Here is a 23,488-nt window from a genome sequence, read left to right on the forward strand (position 1 = left end):
TGTTGCCATATGTCTGTCTTGTCGGATACAGCATCCGCCTCCTTCCCATCCTGTTTAACCCCTGGGATATGATAATGCCGACCCGGGGACCAAAGAAAACTCGCCTCGCCCTATATTTACACTGCGGAGTGAACTTTTGAATTTACACTGTTCGCGATGCAGAGAATGGAAATTATGCAAATTACCCCGCGTCTGAATCTTACGATTCTTTCACGGATAAGTGGTGCAACAACATTTACGATTTTACATCGCGTGAAATAACATAGAATGAAATTAGAGAATTCTATAATAGTCGATGAGGATCTTTGATAAGTTGCAGGATGTTTCTGCGCCCATCGATCCCGTCAATTTGATCGTTGAGAAAATAAATCATCGTTCGGTGTCTAAAAATAATGGAAACGCACGACCGGCAGTTTGACTGGCTATTCTTCGATCGGAAACAGCGAAACTATTTAGGACCGACACGGAATTAAACGTCAGGTCGGAACATGGCCGCGGCAATAATTGCCAGAAACTCCAGAATAACCGTGGTATAATCACGAGGCACACGATTGTAGCCAGCTCATCCTCATAATAGCGCTACACGTCTATCCTGTCGGTTACAAACGTCCGCCTACCCCCGAACCACCCTTACTTTTCGCTCCATTTAATCCGCTGAAAGCGACGATGACGCGAACAACAAAAAATATTGTTATCGGGGTCTTCTATGAACGAACGAGCATCATCGTTCGTAACGACGCTTTCTTCACCTTCTCCGAATTCCCTATCTTTTCGCGTCCGCGAACATTCTATTCGTTTCTACGGATCAGCTAGGATAACACCAAGAGAAAAATTTACTAAATATCACTGTTACGCTATTGTACTTTGATCCGACCTTTCTCAACAGATCAAAGCTTTTCCCGCGCTCCATTTCCAGCGGATAATACGATCCGCGTGAAAACTCGTATCGGAAACCCTTCGCGTGGTCCGTGGGTAACGCAAAGTCCCCGAGGTTAAAGGTAACCCATGAATTTAGGCGTATTTCACGAAACGCCAGTGTGTCACCGGGAAGCCCGTCGCGTCGGGCAAAAGTTCGTACCCGTCGCGAATTGCGAGCCTAGTTGCCGAAAACTTTGACTATCATCACGCGACTCGATGCAACGCGAAAGTCACGATGAAATTCGTGAATAACCTCGAACGAGGATCGCCAATCCCGTTCGTCGAACCTCCTGCTCGGTGATACGATTTAATTTAACTAGACACTGTTACAAAGATGCCGAGGGTACGTTGGGGGCTGATCTTCGAGACAGAGTTTTTCCTTCATCGTAATCGACAGAAAAACTATAACGTTCGATATTTCCTAGTTTCTATCTTTTTCTCACTAAAAGGGAGTACAGTCATCCACTTCACAATTTCCTTTACCTTTCATACACATAAAATACACCACGACAGAACGTTACGGGCGCTATAAAATATACCATAAAAGAAGGAATATTCTTATCCACGTACATATATTTAATTTATAACTGCTATGAAAGCTTCGTTTTAAAAAAAAAGATTCAAAAGGGTGTCTGTGATTTTTCTCGTCGATCGAGCATGCATTTTCCAAGGACGATTCTATTTTCGTGGTGGGTATTCTTTTCGTTGGGTGCCTTGATCCGCGACTAATTATTCGCGATCTGCCTTCCGGTCGCTACGATTGGCCAACAGGTCGGGAACGAAGCATAATGGCGAATTCGCGATTGCGAAACGACGACTGAACGTTGCCAAAATATTTCTTGCGTAAATCTGTAGCGTGCCGTTGCCGTGCTCTACAAATGGTTCGTGATTGTCGCGGAAAGCCCCTGGCTCTGCTCTAATTGCACATTCCATCGACCTTTTGTTGTCTGTTCCCGTCCCACGAAATTCCGCACGATCATCATATTTTTCTAAATAAACTACGCGCAGCAGAATGTGTTCGATAAACATTCAATTTTATTCCCCGGTCTCGCTATCGATCACCTAAGTGTACACGGCAAATGACATTTCGCACAACGTATATATACGTCCACAGCACTCAAAGGGGTTGAAAGCCTCGAACAAGATTATTACACAGCGAATGCAGTTTCGTGTCGACGTTCGACACGATGTGCAGGCGTGTTGTTCCTCGAACAGGCAACGAAAATCCAAGAAAGTATTACAGCCACGATACGACGGAATTGTGTCACCGGAGCAACATCTATAATGTGTGTTTATCCCGCGATGCTAATAATGCCCATTTCGTTGAGCCGTGGCTGCACACACGGAGAGAGGAGACTTCGATGCCGAGGAAGGAAAGAAACCGCGACACTCTCGTGACCCGTGCCAGTTAAAAAAGAAAAAGAAAAAAGAAAAAAATGAAACAGAACAAACGCGTTTCTGCTCACCGTTGACAAATGGTATCTGTAATCGCGAGTGTAACACGGCATGGCCGACACGATTTCCAGGCGAAATAAAGCTTATTAACCCAGAATATTATGCGACCGCGTTGTATTTTCGTCGACATCGGTTTTATAAAAAGCTTGCCTCGCGTGTTAATCGAATCCCGACATCTGCATTGTTTCGCGTTACGTCGACCCACTGGAAACGAGAGGACGTTTGCAAAAAATTTGTTTGCACGACTCCGTTCTTTCGTGTCGCAGTACAATCCTTAATTCCTTTTTATTAATGATCACTACAAAAGTTATTAGAAGTTTCTGTATTGTTTTTCTCTATTACGTACGTTTCGATGATAAATGGAGAATTCGAGAAGATAAACTTTGCTTCGGTATTAGTATATCCTTTGAATTTGAACGATTATAATTAGAGAGCAAAGGATCAACTTCCGCGTGACAAAAAGAGTTCCATCAAACACCCTTCCCCATCCAATCAACGGACAAACTATTTTCAACTAAAAATGCAATTAACCAACAGCCGATATCGCTTTGGTTACCCGCTAAAAGAAGGCTGTTCAAAGAAGCCCATGGTAGCAGGAAATTCGCTTCTTCCCGAAGGACGTAATTACGTAATGGGGTTTCGCGAAGGGTGAAAGCGGCGCGCGGATATATCCAATCCTGTCCATCGGTCGATCTTCCTTCCGGTAGTATCGGTTCACTTTCTGAAGTGCTTATTCGTACGTACACACGCCTATGAAGAGATAGGCCAAGGCACACAAAGGTGCTTAACAAATCGGTCCGTCTGACCGGCAATACCGCCGGCATCCGCATTAACCAAATGAAATTCCGTTTATATTAGTTATGTAGAGATGGTTGTGTATATTGGCTGGTGGCGCATCGTAGCAATATGGCCGACCATAGTCGAGGTGGAACGGTGTCACTCAAACGTCTCGTCTTCGTAGACAGCGCACAGCCTAGTGCCCCGCTGTTGGGAATAACGTTTCCCTTCCACCCTCTTTCCACCTTTTCCAGAGGTGCCTAGTTCGCGAACTCGTTCCCTGGCACAAGCTTCAAACGCGCGTGTTTCGCACGTATCACGACGACGAGAGAGGATAGGATAGGGAAATCGTAGCGGCGTGAAGGGTTGGCTTGACGCTTGCCAAAAACCGACGGTGAACGACGGGGGGAGAATGCTTTGCCTCTCTTGATCCGAGAAGCGGGTGTCTTCAACCGGAAGCTGCGAGCGAGAGGATTTGGGGTTCTAATCAGGTTTGATTGGCACCAGAGAGAGCTCCTCTTGGCTCCTTTTTTTCCCGCTCGCAAGTTTGCACACCCCCTTCGGGGAATATAGGATTACGATAAATGTGTCTTCTCTGTTACGTAACCCCGTGATTGTCTATCCGCTGATGGGTTTTTCTTTATTTTAACACTTTCGGTGATATCAGAACGTGGAAATACCCTTTTCTCGAAAAATCGAATTTTTTCCGAAATATTCGAAGGGTTTTAATGAATCCCGAATTCGGGCCAAACGAGCGTCACGGTGGCTTACAATTAGACGTACCGTGTTATACCATATTTCTAACGCTGTCTCAAAGTTGAACATTATGTAACGATACACGGAGCAACACTGTTCCCCCGTATATCTGCAACCGCGTTCCGTTTCCTACATCTGCTGCTCACCTTTCATCGGTTCTTATTTTGGACTAATAACGTTTCGTTTCTAAATACCATCGCCAACGGATAGACAACGTATCTGACGTATATAGGCCCGGTAAATGGTACGCTAACAGATGGTAGATTTAAAGCGCGACACACGATAGCTAATTTCGCAACATGTTATCCTACTGTCGGTTAAAAAACACAACCATCGCTTTCTAACAGGGTATGGCTAACAAGATACGTCGAATCTCCAATTATTAAATTTAAATTTTCATCAAATAAATCAACGAACTCCTATGTACGCGTGATTAATAATATCTTACGTAACTAGGAAGCAAAGCATCGCGATAAAAAAAAAAAGAAAGAAAAATTAAACGAACGCCAACTCCATCCAATCTATGTTTGGCAGCCGATCAAACCTAGCGGTAGGAGAGAAAAGCAAGCCAACGGTAGGAAATTTTTATTAATTTCATTACCTAAAAGCGTATCGACGTCGATCAACGACATCCTGCAGCCGGAAGTGACTGAAAGCGCATAAGCCAAGATCCGTCAGACGTTCTTCTCACCCTCTGTTTCTTCTTCTTCTCTACTTTTCGCGTTCACCGATGCTACGTGAACGGAATGATATCTGTGTGTGCATGTGCACGCGCGTCATGTTCTGACAGAAAAGCACAGTTGAGCCGAGTGAAACTTACTCTGGAGGAGGAACTAACTTTACTCTGCGGATCGCAGCGAGGAGGACGGGTGCAACGCGTCGGTCGAAAGGGCAAGGGAACAGAAGCTGGTAAAAGCGGCATAGAGCGAAACGAAGAGAAACGAGGAATAGAGCCCGGAATAGGCTGTGACTTGATACGGAGATTTTCTTCGCGACTCTATCTCCATCTTGTTGTCCGTTATTCTTGGACTACGCGAAGGACGCTTGCACCGTTAATAGATAAATGTTAACGCGTTGAATTCGCCGGTGAAATGGCCATAAGTAGTGGGGTATATTGTACTTTGATTAACTTAATCATTCAGAAAATGAATTTTCGATGAAATATATAATAGCTCGTTATTTCCATCGAAATTCTTTTTTAGTTCATTAAATTACATGAACGTTTCGAATAATTCTAAAGTAATAAGGGATACAAGATCCTTCGAGCAACTGTATCGCTAATGAGAAGAATAAGCGTTTTATATGTCAAGAGGTCAATCATTTTGCTACTCCAGATTGTTACTATCAATTAGTCGATAATTAGATGCCCTACTGTACTGAATACCGAATTGTCTGTACAGTCTCTCTCTCGTATATATATATATTAATACGTATCATACGAATCATCGATGGTACTCGATCACGTTTGCCTAACAATTCACTCGAGCGAAAACCTGTTGAAATAATCAACAGGATATTCAATCGGATAATTGATCCACGAAACCGTTCTATATTTATGGATGAAAAAGAAACACGAATTAAGACAATTATCATTTCAATTCCATGGAATGAGCAATGACCTGTGATCGGCACGCGAGCTGCCAATGTTTCTCTGATAGGCACCACATAAATTCCCAGTGGTCCAATAAAGATCTAAGGCGTAATTAATTAAAATTAGAACCCACCGCGTTGCTAATCTTCCAGTAAAACATTGAAGTTCCCAGTCCATTCCTGGACTCCAAGGACCACCGGTATTCAATGATTTCTGTAATCCAGTCTAAGAGGAAAAAGAATAGTTGTTCGAATGATTGGAAACGTTACGTAAGCGTTCGAAAAATCATTCGATCGATCATCTTGATCACGTAACGTCCAGCGGTGGTCAAAACGCGAGGTCGGTTCGTTTCGGACAAACGGAAAGACGTCGAAAGAGGTCGTCATACGTATTCGGTATATAAATATATACATAGATATAACCTCGGCTGTTCTGGCAACCAAGAAGACTGTCATCTGTCAACGACGTGGAGGTCTATGGATTACATAAGTCTCTCATTCTCTCTGTCTCTCTCTTCTTCTCTTTTCTATTTTTCTGTCTCGTCCATCGTGAGCCACGGAACGCCGCACTGGTTGCTCGTCTCGCGATCGAGTTATTGTGCGAAGATAATTAAGCCGTCCCGGAATAGCCGCTGTGCCACGGCTAGCGACGCTCAAAAGGGGTGAGAAACTCGCCCGAGGCGTCGTCGCCGACGTCGCGCGTACTTCGAACGCTCGCGACGCGAGCACGGATAAATTCGACCTCGTATCCACCAGCGAATCCACGGATTTTCTTATGTTTTTATCTTTCCAGTATCTATCTTTCGTATGATAGTATTTGTTGAAAAAAAATTTTCAATTTTTATAACAAATTGATAAAATTACTTTGACTTCTCCGAAATGAAAAAGAAACAGAGGTAACAACGAAATAAATGCATTTGAAATTCCTCTAAACGTAGCTAGGCAAGGAAAAATGGTATGTACAGAGCCGGGAAACTAATAAATTGCTAGGATTTACGGAGTGCTCGGTAGTATATAGAAGCAAGTAGACGACGCGAAGCGTCGGGAGTGTCTTTTCTTGGCCGTTCTAGCGAATTTCCATCGTCCAGGTCTGAATCGAGGTAGAATTCAATGCCGTCAGGGAAGAATTAAGAGGCACACCTGTTTGCTCGTAAAACGTCATTTCACGTGTGCATGCGACCATCTCGTAATCGAGAAAAGCCAATTGACAGTCGAGATTCACCTTTTGACAATAGGATTCTTTTCTACGTATCTTGACAGTTTTCGAAGATACAAGAAACCTTTCGCTCGAGACAATTTAAGTCGAAAAAGTAAATGGTTTCGTAGAAGATCGTTAAAATGAACGAGGCAAAAAGAAAGGCGCAAAGTAAGAGCGGACACTTAGTGGAAATTCGAATAAGATCGAACCAATGTCGTAAACGTTTCCTGGTTGCATACCTATAATCCTACCAGCACTTTACCGTCGTTTCGCCGCTTTTCACTCGTCAGACTTTACATGCTAGCAACCGTTCCTTCCTTCGACCATCATCGTAATTCGTGAAACGCGAAATTTTTACCGAAGGAGAGAAAAAAAGAAAAAATATCTCATCGCAATGCTTTTAGTAAGTTTCAAATTTTCTTTCATAATTCTACCCCTCCAGTCAACCGGTTACCCATTTCCATATATCCTTGAACATCTTTTGAAAAAAGAAAAAAGGGGATAGCTCCCGGTATCGATTTTAAAGGATTCAAATTAATTTCGCGAATATCGTTGACGTTTCAATGGATACCAATAGAAACGGAGCATTTAATTAATCGAAACGCGATAAAATATTGATTAGGGGAAAAGGATCGATTTATCCGAATCCAAGGATCGCTAGGATATCGATGGTTCGGGTTGCTGACTTCACCAACGTATTCACGGTACGTGAATAGTTGTCATGCTACGTCTCTCAATACACGCGATGAGCATTCTCCGGGTTATTTTCGATGCATTCGCCTCGACGACTATTTAGACTTCACCTCGGCCAACGAGGAAGAATAACGAACGTGAATTTAACCCTCTGTACAATCACGTAACATCGTACTCGTTGCGGCGATTTTATCTACCAACTCGTAAACAATGTATATTGGCTGTATCTTTGATGGAAACTTGGCTATCCGTTAATACTGCAACTGTCAAATCCGTCGCAGTGATAGTTTACGTTTTGCTAGCATTGGAAATTATTAACTCTCTCGGGTTAATTTTCTTTGAAATCATTCTTTTTTTTTTCAAATATTCGTTAAATCGACGATGATTAAACAAGGTAGAGATTCAAACGTTGGTAGTTGCAGTGTTAATTGTTAACAGGGTGAATTTTAGCCGCGACCGCGAACGGTTAGACCACAAATGGCAGAACCGCAAACGATTCGATCGCCGTTCCGTTTAAATAAACAACGAAACCACGTGTCAGTTTAGTTTGACATGATGAATCACGTACATATACTAGGTAGGATGCTTCATATAGAAATGCTAATTAGAAAGCGCTACGATCGAAAGGTCAAACGATTCTATATTAACTCCTTGTAGCTTTGATTAACACTGATTTATCAAAAATCATATGCAGAATCTATACCCTGATAAATTCAAGTACAAAAGTAAAAGAAACTCTCAGTGTCTTTTTTTGTAGTCTGATATCTCGTTTTCTAATTAGTCTATATTAATAATTCAAAATAAGGTGACAAGGACAGCGATTAAAAACTTTCTTGTCAACTTGATATTTATAGTATCACTGTTTAATTGACGTGCACAGAAATATTTTTAATTTCCTTCTTTGTATAAGCGATAACGTGTGTTCAATACTCCAGTGATGCAATAAATATTTCCAACAGTGTATTTGTTCTCTGCATCCTTGGGAAGATGCTAAAGAACAATACTTAGCACGACCACCAGAAAATCAACAGACAGATGTAACAGCAATGCAAACGATTTCACGTATTACAAAATATCGTTGAAATTCATAAAGAGAAATGGAAATTAACACGCGACGTTTCAAAGAAATGCCTCTAATAACATGTCTTATAAAAAATGACTCGTAGCTTCGAATTAGCGAAGTAATTTTCCACCCTTCTTTCTCCAATTTTTAATTATTCGACATAAATTCATGGGTACACCGGCCGACGCGTTAATATTAACGAAGCCGAACAAGCGACACCGCGATGCACGAAAAAACGACAGAATTTTAATCGCGGCGAAATCACGTCGGACAAAAACTTCACCCCCGGGTGCAATGGGGAAGCTTCATTTGGACATCTACGAGAGGACAAAAAGAAGAAAAAAAAAAAGGGTACTGATACCTAGTGACTCTTCGCTACGGAGGCGGTAATAAAGAAAGGGTGAAAAAACTAATGAAATCTCGTTAAATATTCATAGTATTTTCGCGCGGTCATTTGCGATCGAAGTCCATTGCGAAAGCACCTGAAACGAGTTCCGAAAATACACGACCTTCTGCGGAGAATCTGCTGTATTATTCCCAACAGTGATATTGTTGTTGTCGTTTCGACTAATGCGAGTCCAATCACCGTAATCTCTTCTTAGCTACCTTTTCCGGCAACTGTTGATACTTTCTAACCTTAGGGCACGATAAATGCTAACCGTACAAACGCTTCGAATTCTTCCCGTATGATAAACAAAGAGATATGCTTAGACCGGTGACCGAAACGTGGAATTTTGATCCTGTTAATACCAGTGACTATATTGTTCCTACGACTACGACGAAGACGGTAATTTGCATTTCTGCTATAACGATGTACAGGAATAATTAACATAAGATAATGTCAAGAACAGAAACGCATCGACCTTTAACGCACGATTCCACTAACTATGTATACCAACGTTCACGAGTACTTTATCGCTTTATACGATGTGCATGTTTGACGAGACAGAAAATAGAATAAAACACGATGGCGTACGGAACTTACACGCTGAATGCCAGTGAAAATAACCGTGTGTAATAGCAATTAATTAAAATACAGTGAATCCATTTGGCATTCGATCTGTTAAGTACTGAGATCGTATAATAAGTAACTATTCTAATTGTCAATATCGTTATTATTCTGGAAGTTATGATAATTTTGATTTATCAAAATTTCAAACGCTTGTAGGTACAATTATTAAATCTAGCACCCATGGTCGCTGTCGTCTCTCAAAGAATCATTTATTACAAAAATGACTCGTCAGTAACGAAACGTTCGACGGATCGATAACGTTGAGGGTGAAAGGTAGAAAAGGGCTTACCTTTCTCGGTTCAGGGGCATAGATGCCGGGTAACGGGGCGAGCAAGTGTAGCCCGGGATTTGGGATGCCAGAAGCAGGGTGTCCAGGCGGGATGGGCACAGGCACCAGCTTCAGGCCCCAGGGTAGGTACCAGGGTGCCGTGTGGTGCATGATCGCGGCACAATCCTGAACGATTCCACCGTACGGCGAGAACAACGCGCCAGGATGCGTTTAACGAAGACGAGAATTCTATTCCACTGTACGAAACGCGTTCGGAATCGTCGTCGTAGTTAGTCGTGCGTTATGGCGATCAATTTCTGAATGAAATCTCTTAGAAGAGGATCAGGTTGGCATGATCCGTGGTGAATACAAGTTGACGTTGATCTTTTTCTTTTCACCCTTTAATTAAATCAGTTCACACGCGTGATGAGCAATTTTTAACGCACACTGACGTCATGGTAACTCATAGGGGATTTTTAATCGAACGATCAGAGGTTTCGATCGCGAAACTCAGGGGTAGCACGATAAACGAACGAACGTAGGGGATCTTCTCTGAACGAGCGCGCGGCAACGACTGATCACCGATCAAGCGTCGACGGTCGAGCACATGGCCGCGGTTACCCCCACCTGCTCCAACTGCTTCTAGGACGCCAGACGCGAACACCCCCACCCTTACCGACCACCCCATTTGCACCGAGACCCATGCAATCGTTTCCTACAATCGTATCACTTTTTCATCCCTCGTTAAAATAATTTACATACAAATGGACCACCTTCTGTATTTAACACATTTTCACTTTCGATCACCGATCATTTACGGAGGCTTGAAAAACTTTCCCAGAATTCAAATTTATTATTAAGAAAATTAATTTACGGGATAATTGGAAAATAATTTGAAGAAATTTTCGGTTTTTCACGATCGAGAATCGGCGTCGATTAATACGGCAATATCATAGGCTCGTCGAGAAATTCGATGGGTATACCTCGCGAATTATTTACATTCTCATTAAATATAATTACCGTCGGACCGGGTGATCTAAAATTGCGCCATACACCGGGGGATATAACTGTATCTAACTTCGCTGTCGGTAGAATACTCGTAGACTATCAAACGAGATCCCGTATTACACGGATCTCCCTTAACGAATCATATATTTATTATCGACGGTTTTCTCGAAGCAGTTCGCTCGAAATGACATCAATGAAAAATCCTCCGAACAATATCGACGAAAATCGAATGTCGCATATCTGTATAATGTACACGCGGTGCGCATAGTAACCAGGGTAAAATGTGATCGTGAAATATGCATCGCGCAATTTCAACGAGCTTATAGACTTCTCTACGTAAAATAAATAATAATGAAGACGCGTTAAAGTTTGAAGAGCATCGGATTTCGTAAATCGAAGATGAAAGTTCAATCATTTAGAATTTGCTCGTCAATAAACGATTCTTTCCAAGGAAATTTCGTTTAGAAGGCACAGTTCGTGAAATCGTCGCAGGGCTAATTTATTTGCGACAGAAATCTCTATGGAAAACAAGAAATAAACGTCAAGTTGGCGAGGAATCGCGGTGGACTGTTTCACCGAGTCCAACTTTCCACGTCGAATCTCGCATGTACTTCGTGAAACTTGTTGAAAAGTTTTCGATGAAAAATTCGATTTTCACCGTCTCTTTCGGCTGATAGGATTTCTTTGCGGGCCCGTACGAAACGCGAGGGCTTCCGCCCTTCGACGATACCCATCGCGTTCACGGGGATTGATTATCGCGAGGCTTGTTCGAGCAGGGAAACGGTAACCGAGAGGATTCTACGGTTTTCTAATCTTCCTACGTACTTGCTTGGCTTGAATTCGTCGATACATTTGGAGAAATTTCGATAAAATGCAGGAAGATCAACCCGGTGTTTCTTCTAACAATGTTATGCGAATAAATTCCTCTCTCTCTCTATTTCTATTTTCACTTTTACCAAACGATACGTTCGACGATAAGACGCTATTGATTGTGTAATATGTACAATAAACTGAGTACAATACTTTGTAACTCGGAGCGCGGAAATCAACGAGTGTATAACCATTAATGATGTAAGGATTTTCAGTCGAACACAGATCGTGTAACGTACAGCCATCGCGCAAACATTCCTTTCTGGATCGTTAACTCTTTAAAAAGTAATTTCCCGAAAGATCTTAATTGCTTAGCAATTAGAAAATTTTTCCAAACACAGATGAGAAGCGCGTTTGGTGGTGCCGATCAATTCGATCGAATATCCCCGGTGCAAGAGTGGACGCGGATCGATTCGTATCGCTGAAACGAGGAAGAACAATGGACAATCGAGGGCTAAAAGCGAAAAAGCACGATTCCTGCGAGGCCACCTGTCGACGATTTGTCATTCGACGCGCATAGCTGAACGAGCGATTTATAGCGGCCACTCGAGACCCGTCACGTATAATGGCACCGGTATGATCCGCGATCGTGGCTTCAACGTTCGCGACGAATGCACCGGCAGGAATCTCTTTTTGCGATACACGTAAACATAGCCAGTGACGACGGAGCCGACGACGTTTCACTTCCACGTGCCATTTCGAACGACTTTACGTAACCACGTACTGGCTTGCGTCCCCTTCTCTTTACTTGCTTTATATAATTAACCCTTAACACTGAATCAACCGACATTTGCAAGTTTATCGCGTTCACCGAAGCGACGGTCAACCACTGGCGCCTAAAGTTTCGGGTAATCGAATGACTTGATTAGAAGAGACAAGAAATTAGTTAGCTTTCAAAGCCTTAAAAAGCGATCGAGCAAGACGCACATAATCATTCTCGTCTCGGATCACTCTGCGAACTAAGAGGATTTTATCGAAATAGGTAAGCACGGAGTTCGCGGTGTTCCCTTGTTAGTCTAATAACAGAAGTGATGCAAACGTTCAAAGAAACAATAGACATTTCGCGAGGTAACCACAATTACACGTTGCAACAACCGAGCCTTTCTACGAGACGGTTCTCAATTGAAATAATGAAGCAGCTTCGTTTTTTTTTTTCTTTTAAGCCGAATCTCGTCTACACGGAATGTCGCTTACGCGTCGTTGCTTACACGCAACCACGATTTTCCACCGGTTACGCAAACAACAATTTCGTGATCCCTGTTTTATCGATCGCAGTTGTCGGTCATCCTTAACTTTCCCGTGACCTCTGAACTTTTGCGCGAACTATCGTTATCAACGAATCGGCTCGATATTATCCATCTAAAGATTACGAATATTTCTTTCGCGTCGACTACCACCCGGTTCGTACGAAAGTAACGAAAAATGGAGTTGCCGAGTCGCCGAAACCGAACACAGCTGCCGAACTACTTTGGCAATGACTCGGAGGAATCTTAAGCTCGCTCAGAACGAACGATGAATGAACGCGGTTGAAACTCCGTAACAATGTCTGCGAACGATTCATTCATATGGCGGGCAATTGGCAGTGAACGAAGACGAAGCTTCGCTTAGATCGCACTAATTATACCGAACTAGGCAAACTGTCGTCGCGACGAACCCTTCAGATGGAATCAACCCGGCAGACAATGAATTCCCGTGACGTTAATAATGACGCGCAAGCGAAAGTGTTGAAATCGCTTGCAAAATTAAACGCATACCGTTTAATAATGCGTGGTTAAACGCGACAAGGGATACGAAACGCCGCGTTCATTAAGAGGAACGATTTTTCGCGTCCGGACTTAATTGCGATGCAAAATTAAGGAGACCCGACCCTAACTCGAAGGGCTACGGTCACCCCTTAAGCCCTGTTTCCATGCATACAAAACGGGTCCCAAACGTTGCCACTTGCTAACGAACCCGCCTCACGTAACCGGCGTAAAAAGCGTCGTTTTAAACAGCACGGAAACAGGTGTTTCAACCTGTTCCAAAAAATATATCAAAGATGAAAATATTCAACTTTGATTTATCATGTAATTTCAATGAAATTCGGTGAAACGGAGATTTAATAAAATTTGCTGAAATACTTTTTATTTTGATCAAGAATCAGATCTCTCGAATTCCAGTTAAATATATCGTCAGAAATTGTGGGAAATTTTTTTTTTCAAGAAATATTAAGTACCAAATCGACCCGATTTGACAGCGTTAACAATTCTCGGCGAAAGAGTAAAAAAGAAAAATAATTCCAGCGTGACAGATGTTGCGTTTCAATTAACGACGAGACATATGTAAAAATCATCTCCTCGCGCGAGTTTACAAAACTTTCAGGCTTAAACGACGATCACGGGTCCCGCTATCGAGAAAATTTACGAGGGCAAGACAGGTAGGTCGTTTCTTTGATCTGTCACTTGTTCGTTTTCCCGCGCGCTTTGCTTACACAATTTCTTCCACCACCACCGTCGTTTCGGAGATCTCGGAAAAAAAAAAAAAAAGAAATGTTTTCACGTAAAAATAACACGGACCTGGTGCAAGCAGATGCTTCGACGCTATCATGACCTACCTTCATTCGAATCTTCTCCCTTCCTCGCTCGAGTCATTAACCCTCTATAACCTAAATATTTTCTACTTACGGCGAAGCTTTCTATATCAAGGGAAAAAACTACAGAAACGCTTCGAAGATTTCGAATAACAATAAACAGGATCAATTTAGAAAATTCCTTATAAAATTGCTTCTTGTACCGGCGGATAATTCATCGTATCTGATATAGGATTCGGAAGTTCTTATGAAAAATTTCACCGTCCCTTCTTGGATTTTAATAAAACTTTGCCAGTTTGCGAAACAGCAAAAACATAGAAGATCGCGTCAACGTCATCTTTCGTGGATGGCATAGGCGTGGAAAATACAAAAATGGAATTTTCGAAGAAAATATTGCGAAAAGAGAGGAAATTTATTTCGCAAACTGAAATATTGTAGCTTTATATAGTTACTGATGGCCTCGTATATGAAGCTTGAGAAGTTTATTCACTCTCACAGGGTGTTGGAATAAGAAAAAAAAAAAAGAAAAAACGCGGTAACGAGCGAAATGGTTTACTTGACCGTTCAAGGTGTAGGTAGGAAACGGTGTAAGGTGGCAAAGAAGTCTGATTTTTCAGCAGTGAAATTCGTCGTTGTCGCTGCAAGGCTATCATTATGCGCCGCTGCGGGATTTCGCGAAATCTAGCCGCAACGAACGATGAAAAATGGTAGACGCTTGCACGCGGACTGAAATACGGCTGTGGCGAGCTAAGCTTGTGCGTTATAAGACGGCCTGCTAGTGTGTCCCTTTATACTGCAATGCAGAACATTGAATTTCCAACCACAGACTGGCTGCGAGCTCACTATCGTTATGCCCGTTTGTGGTCCTCCGCATTTTCCCCTCTGGGTTTGCGAGTTCCGTTTCAAGATTTTCACACCGTCTTATGAGATTCCGTGACGTCCTACATTTTCCTTTCGGTAAGTAGGGGTTTCAAAAATGTTACGCGTGTTTCTACAATTGTTAAATCTATTTCGAACGTACGATGAATCATTTTCAGTAGCCCCAATAATTGATCATAGCACCCCATATGGACACGTGCGCCAAGATCGGTCATGGTTCGCGCGAAAACAGCTATTATCAAGCACCCACTCGAAGAATCTCTCTCTCCCTGCTCGACTCTTGAAGCTTCTATTCGAGGTAACAAGCCGCGATCATTGACCGTACCGAGTTATCCACCGCGTCGGAATCCGGCTAGCTTGCTTTTCTCGTATCTCTTTCTCTCTTCGTTGGTCATATTTTCATGTGTACCGTGTCGTTTCTCTTCCATTCGGCAAAAGGCGAGCAAGCGACCAAGGAGCATTGCAATTGACAACGGAGACAAATGTGGCGGGGCAGAAATTGGCCGTGGCACGTTAAAGCCGGACACACTGGGCAAAGAGACACGAGGAGGATGGGTTTGGACAGAAAGTCAAAGTATGTTCGTGCCAGCTTCGAGTTATTCGCATAACCGTCCTCTTTCTTCCTTCCTCTTATCCTCTGATTTCGAGGAAACACTATTCCATTTATTACACGAACCCTCCATCCGGAGAGTCGGCGACGCACGATAGATATTGTTAAGTTCTCGGTTCTTGATCTCAAGATTCACAATTTTTATATTACCAAGTGGAGAAATTGGTACCGAAATTGAAAATTTCTCCCTATCGGCGCACTAGGCTTTCTTGTAGATATCAGAAGATACTACCGGTGATGCTACGGTTCGAAACTTAGAGCTCCGAAAATAGCGAAATAGGGACTTGGAAAGTCTGCGGATGCCAAGGATCCGTCAATAGAAATATCCTAAAAACCTAGATACCCCGTCGCTAGAACATTGTCACTGGTCCGTGTATCGATACCCATCGGTGTGATAAATCGGAAGGTTCTTCGTCATACATGATTTACTGCATGAAAAATGAAGAGGACAAGGTGAAAATCGTATTCACGAGTTACCGGGATCGGAAACTAGGTCGTCCCGGTAATTCAATACGAGCCTGTCCGCTGTTCCAGCGACTCGGCCAGAAGTTTTCTACCCTCGTGCCGTCGATACTCCTGGGGATCCCGTGGGCGAATCTCGTCGGGAACGTTCATCCGACTGGCGATTGGTCGACGTGAACGAAACGAGATGCATCGCCAATCGAGCTCTCTTGTACTCCCCTAATATCTCGGCAGACAGGTGAATGTTCTTCGTGAACGGATGTGAGAAGCTCGGTAAATGAATTTTTCCAAACGAATTCCACTGAACGCGAAAACCTTTTGGGAAATACGAACGAGAAGTTTCAATTTCGAATCGACTACGAAATTCAAACGGCCTGTCCTTCGTCTATATGTATAATTAAATTTTTCTAAATTTTTATAATTCTCGCTTGTTACATTCGCCTCAGAATTTTTACGCGCGTCCAAGCCCGTCGGGTAAAATTGATATTTCCTCTACACCAGGTTTCTCGTTTCTTCAAATTGAAACATTTCAAGCAAACAGTGTATACACACGTGTCTACCGCGGGGCAGATGTGCGTATCCGATTGACGAAATCAATACAGTACACTATCGAGTAAGATTCCTAGGGTTTCCAAACGAAAGCCTAATTTTAGTCCACGATCAGGGTCGTCGATATTCAAATTTCGATATCCCGTTACCTTGAACGTATCTCGATAAACATTGCGTAACACCGCGAATATAAAATACCATCAAAATTACATAAGATTCTCCTCAGTCGAATTCGTTGAATTCTCAACAATTTCTATCTCGGACCAATTTTATATCAAATCGAATTATCGAGGAACCTTTGAAGCGATCGAGGCGTAAAGACATAAGGGTGAAACGAATATATATTTCCATCCTATTCTATTCCTGCAAATGAAATTCGCTTTCCACAATTACATCCCAATTAGTGGCAGTTAACATCCGACGTAGAAACACGTCGGTTTCGGTCGCGATACAGCCCGAAAGGGTGGCTCGATTTTCTGGCTCCTGTTGGATGAGAGAGGAAGACAACGAGGAGGGCAGACGTTATATTTAACGCGAGCACGTGGCCGGGCGTATCTTGAACGGCAAAGAAAAGCTTAACCGTCGCGTGGTTGTGTGGGTACCTGTTGCCCCTGGGGACGCCCAAGCGCCTCCGCCTCTTTCACCTTCCGCCCAACAACGCCGCCACCACCTCCCTCGAAATCACCAGAAATTCAAGCCACCAGACCTGAACCCTCCTCGAGCGACTACGCTTTGGATCATCGCCAAACCTCGGCTTGGCCCAGGCGAGAACAGACCCGGCCCTCTTTTTACTCGCTCCTTGACCGGACACGCCAGGTGTACCGTACACGTTCTGACCCTCGAAACGAACGGGTCAAAGAGACTAACTAAGGTTCGATCGATACTGGTGAAAAAGTTTCAACAAGAAATTCCACGAATGTCACCCCCGAGGGCGATGCTTTCGATTCCCACCCCCTCAATCTTCTCCAAACGTACCGAACGTCACGCTTGATCGCGCCATTGGTTAACAAAGTTTTCGATTTAATAAATTGTAATATGCTCGACATTCTTCTGAAAGTTTACAAAGTGAGCCAAGTAGAAGAGGGCGCCGGTTGAGCGAGCAGGAACGTTGACAAGCAGACAAGTGGATGACAAAAAGGAGGGAATGGTGAACGATGAGAGAAACGCGGATGATGTGTCTAACAACAACGTCTAGTTTGTTTGCCGATCGTCAGTTGGAAAAAGAAAAGAGAGAAGGAAGGCTCGACGAGTGGGCAAGCTGACAAAAATGAGACAAAGAAGGAGAGAAACAATGACGAATGAAAGCGAATGCGATGGTGAACGTGGAAGATCACGTTGATCATCGAATACACGATGTGTATGTAGAGCGTAGGGTTTGATAGGCAACGATTTTCAATTAAATATCCTTTATACTAGATCACTGGTAAGTAAAGGATTGAACACGCGATTTTCAAAGGTTTCCTGTACAATTCTGCTAGTGGCTAAGAAACGTTATAGTCTTTCAAGGGATCGTTGCACACCAGCTTTCACGCGCTCTGTTCACGTTCCAAGGCATCGAATGACATTTAGGCGTGCCGTGATCGAAGGTGACTGAACCTGTGGCATAAATCAAGCTTCAACGCTTGCCTTGCCTGTGTACACCGATTCGCTTTGAACCTTTACTCTTCCCTGGAACAGGAGGTGATGTAGTTAGATCTACCAAAGCGAACACACCAAACGCATCATCCTTCTTTACGTTACAATGCGTACTACCCGAAAATATTGCCCTGCCAGCCAGAAAGGGCAACCGCGATACTAATGATCAATGACTCGTCAAGTTTCTAGGTCAAGGCCAACATCTTCTTGTCACCAGGAACAAGAAAAAGTGAGAGCAGGTTACTCGAAACAGCTGCGGGCGAACGTTGCGCAATTAAGAGTCTGATGTAAGGATCGTTACGGCGAGATGACGTTACGTGCTCCATAGATGCCCACCAGCTGACTAATTAAGTGAAAGTAATGTCTACTCAACGGAGATAAAGGAAAAAGGAACGCTGCAACCGAACACCGTGTCCTTTCTCTCCGGTTACATACTCGTTGAAGCATTATATCGCATTATGTACCTAGCGGGTTGCGTGCAACGACGATTCATTGTAATTAATGAAATTTCATGGAATTTATTTTTACCCATGTTCCAGGTAACTGGTAGAAGGCAAGGGAATCTAGTGGATGGAACTCCAAGTGGATTCGTTGCGTAATCAATATGCTTCGAGTAAAGTCGAGATGGTACACGAATGGTCAATTCGCGAGTAAATAGGATGATCGTTGTGCCCGTTTCCTGGCTGAATTACCAGGTCGAGGAACATTCGCATCCGAGGGAATAACTCGGCCGGTTTACGAGCCGGGCTTCGTACGGTCAGCCAGAAGAATTCACGCGCGCACAAACCATAAACGACCTACCGTTCTCTCAAAGGCCACAACGATACGTTTAATGCTCTACACGACAGCAACTCGTTCGACCTTCCAACGCAGAACAGTAAATTATTTCGAGCATGAAACCCGTTCGAATGAAATTCAAACGCTGAAACGAGTATCAGCTTTTCATTGTAAATTACCTGAACTTCTAACATTGTTCGAATTTCGTTAGATACTCGATATAGAATCGTTTAAATGAAACCAATAAATAATCTTTATCTTTTATCATCAGGGTTCCTATTTTGTTTTATTTCAAAATAGAACACAAAGAAAATAGTGAAACTTTTACGTAGAGATTAAGGGGACGATAAAACGAACGCTCGAGGGGGTGAATGAGAGAAAAACCACCCTGGAAAACACTGTTCGACGCAAGTATTGAATAGCGAAACGGCGGTAGCTCAAAAGCCACGGTACGCGTTCACTAAAAATTGGGTTTCGTTTTGAAATGCACCGGAGCCCCGGCTACGCGTGCACCAATGCAACAAAAGCCAGCCAGGATCGAGCATAACGAACCAACAATAACATAAAACCACACGAAACAATCTGTATCGAGGGGCGCACAATACGCGGCAATTATTTTTCCTCCGCTCGCATTAAGACATCGGCATTGAATTAATTGCAACCGTTGCGAATGCGCGATGCTGATTCCATTGTAACTCGGTACACGTTATTTTGGATATTCAGAAAACAACATTCATTTTTACACACCTGTATTTAGTTCAACTTCCTACGAATTTTTCCCTGTTACGAATTTATTTCTTTCCTTTTCTTTTTACGATGATACAAAAATGATGAAACGAATATCACGTAATGTATCGTGATCCTTGAAACTCTTTCCTCACAATATTTTCATTCGTGACTGTTCGATGAGCATCTTCGTTCTCACTTGGAATATAGCAATTTCGAGTTTCTCCATTCGAAGATATCATCGATATTGCTACAATTTGAGGGATCGTCTGCTTTTGAATTGCATCAGCTTCGCGAAGGAAACTTTTGTAGAAGGAAAGTTTAAACGAATCAAATTTTCTACCGGTTTTCCTCCTGGTTCGTTTATTTTTTCTTCTCTTCTTCGTGTGTTATAGCCAGTCAGCCTTGCCAAAGCACGTCAGAGGTGAAAGTGGCCCGAACAAGTCGCGGTCCAGCGATTTCTGCAGATTTTTATTTCTTCCTATCCGTACCGGTGATACCAGAATCAAACGGCACAGGTACGATATTAAAATCTTCTTTTGATCTCTTTCGCACGATCACGGGGTGGCTTGTCGTAAGGGAGTATATATCCAAGGGTGTCTTTCGGTGAACCGTATTTTGTATGCTAGAGTATCGAGAAATCGACATCGGTATTTCAATCCGTGGCGCGAGTCGGAATCGATTCGAAGCAGTCGTAGAAGTTTTGATCGACTTGCAACGCTTCTGGGAATACGTCGAGTTGTTTTACTCGAAACAACAGACTTCACATTTTTCTATTTATCTTCTCGATAATAGATTCTAATAGAAATAGTCAAAACGAAATTGCTTAATAAAATAAAAATCAACAGGAATTTAAACAACGAACAAACGATTCATAATCGGTTCAACTGAATTTCTCTACGGGTAAAAAATAAAAGCGAACAGTTCAACAACAAAATTACCGTATTTAGTGCCACTCGAGCGTTCTCATTCAAACGTTGTCCGAGTTTTAATTACGCTCACCGAAACAATGGAGTTTCAGTTGCAACAATTTCACGACACACGTGTTCCAAGCTGTCGTTACACGCGGACGAATAAAGTATTGGAAAGCGTTGGTGGTTTGGGTTTACGTGGCGTGGGCATGACTCTGTTAATTATCGTCGCATCTCCGCGTTTCATCGTACCCGATATTAAACGGTGAACAATCGTTCGTAGCCGTACTCGTTGGCACAATAAATCCTGTCTTATCGGTCGGTACACGCAGAATATGCTGGTCGTCCACGTCACGATTTCCCTTCGCGATAACGAACCGGAAACGATCGGCTGTTAACTCGGCTACGACGTATGGCGATTCGCGAATCGAATCTCCGCCGGCGGTGCAGGAAAGTACGATGGTTCAAATACGTGCCAGTGTAGCGAGATTTCGAAACGATCCTTGAAATTGAAAACCAACCGCGGTCAATGAGAGGCTCGCGAGTGTTGCAAACGTTCGCGTTTGACCGATCTCGGTCACTGATATTGGTGGCACTTTTTTGTTTTCATTCTGGCACTCGATTACGAACAATCGTACTACTCGAAAGTTCGTTTGATAGACAAAAGTTTATTTAGATTGTAAAAATAACTTGTAATTAGGGAAAAGTTGCGGGTGTATCGTAGCAGTGGAGCGCGATACTTGTAGCAGGAGTTTGAAGCCGAGTCGAAGGGGTTTAGTTCCACCATTTACATATCGCGGCTGTTCCTCGGTTGGTATTAATGGCGCACCAGAATATTACTCGACCTCGAAACGCAATATCCAGATCTCAAGCTCTCCTCTGTAATTCGGTAATCCGATTATCTCGCAGACTGTGACCGAGTGAAATGCGCTCACCCGTTGTTTCAACTTTTCAAGCCAGCGCTAATAATGGAATCGTGACGAAGAAAATAATCCAAAGATCTATTATTCTAAGAATAAATTGAAGAAAATATCGATTTTACTTGGGATCGAATCGATACCAGTAAATAGAAATTGGAAAATTTGAGAAATATTTTCTTTTTTTTTTTAGAATACAATGATCTGTTGAAACTGGTAATTTATACGTAATTGGTCTTTCGCCGACAGCCAGAAAATTTACATTTTTCGCCGCACCCTCAAAGCACCCAAAGATCAAAGGCGACTATTTACACCGTGGCCAGCCGTTCGATAAACCGATCACACCGTATTTCCCGATACCTTACAGCTTCTGCGTGGCTACGTGTAAATAGAGCTTAATCCGTTCTGGTGTCCCCTGGGCGGGCAAGTACCCTCGACGGGCTCGTAGAAACGGCAAAATCTATGCGTGCGAACGAAGCTACCGTCGCAGCCGAAAGCTGTCCGTACAGAAATAGTTGAGCGGAACAAAGCGAAGAAAATGAGCCTTGACTTGCATGCTCTTTAACCCAGAGACCGAGAATGACGCGGTTAGATTTGTTAAAAAAATCAGAATATTCGAAGCGAGGTAAAGGAAAATCTGTTCGTCGACGGTTCGATCAGGCAACTTTGATAATTGCCGAGTTAATAATTCTCTTAGCAGCAATTTTTCACCCGACGAGCGGTCATTTTTCTTAACGATCGTGCCGAACAAAACGTCGGAAGAAATATTATTTTTCAAATTTCTCTACACCGGGATCGGAAGCAGATCGAACGCGGCGAGGATGGCAGTTTTATTTCGCAAGAACTACTTCTGGCTGGTAATTAAGTTTAATTACTCGCCGCTTTTACACCCTTCGGCCGGTACCCTGTTCCTGCCACCCTTCGTCTCTGTCCGTAACGTTCCTATTTTTGAGTTAGTTACCTTTTACACGGCACGCGACGCGCACCGCTTATGAATAATTTAACGCGTGAATTATTCATGCCGAGAAAACTCACAATAAATCAGACCTTTAATTGTGAGACCGATACGCGAAACCGATAAAACCGGACGCGTTCGCGTCCCTTATATTAAACCGTGCGCTGAACAGGATACATTTTGTAGATGGGATGTAGTTTCCATATAGGATCAATCAATTTTTCCGGCATAAAAATGCAGTCGTTTTAGAGTCAATTTAGAATGGTAATCAGTTTTCTAAGCAACGTAAAGAAAAAAAAGAGAAGAACTTCCTAGAGATTCGAACTTTTGTTCTCGACTTTCATTGAACTTCTTCCGCGCATATTCTCGTTTCAATAATGATAGACTCGATCAGCTATAATACAGAGCTTAAATTTCTAAATTTCTAAATATCTCTGAAACACTGCACGTTATTTTATCCTAGAATCAATATCGAAAAACAAAGAAATTCGTGTGAAGAAAATTGGTATTGAAAATTAAATAAATTCTATAAATTAGGAAGACGATTCCCTCGGATAATGTTTAATTTCTAGTTCTACAAATTGTCTGAAAATGGCCTCATTAAATGACGATAGCTTTGCAATGAACAATCTATTGTTTAGAAAGCCAGACTGATTTTCGCAATAAAATTGTTTGTAATATTTATTATCGGGGCCGGTGTCGTTACAACAAGGAAAATTCGCGATGCTAGGCGAATTTTACAGGCCAATAAATAATCTATTTCCTCTGTTCTTAACACGTGTGCATCGGTGTCTCTTATGTTGCTCTCGTTCTAACCAGCAAAATGTGCTTCTGTGTCTATGCATCCGCGAAGCTAAAGCTCGAAATAAACTGCAGCTGGAGCTGTCTAG

At 42.8% G+C, this 23,488-nt stretch overlaps 1 protein-coding gene across 3 annotated transcripts in view; it reads right to left on the reverse strand.

Moving 5' to 3' along the window:
• The window catches only part of LOC117602260 (pseudouridylate synthase RPUSD2), an 89,583-nt gene that overhangs the window by 58,266 nt on the left and 7,829 nt on the right, over positions 1–23,488 (reverse strand). The window contains exon 1 of one of the 3 annotated variants that reach the window (XM_034320043.2): positions 9,752–10,315. The exons of the other annotated variants lie outside the window; for them this stretch is intronic. Within the exon in view, the coding sequence (XP_034175934.1) occupies positions 9,752–9,901 (150 nt within the window). The 5' untranslated portion in view covers positions 9,902–10,315. Of the gene's footprint in view, positions 1–9,751; positions 10,316–23,488 lie in introns of those variants that run through there. 3 annotated transcript variants of the gene reach the window in all.

This window comes from Osmia lignaria, chromosome 13 (genome assembly GCF_051020975.1).
Source record: "Osmia lignaria lignaria isolate PbOS001 chromosome 13, iyOsmLign1, whole genome shotgun sequence".
NCBI classification, from domain to species: Eukaryota; Metazoa; Arthropoda; class Insecta; order Hymenoptera; family Megachilidae; genus Osmia; species Osmia lignaria.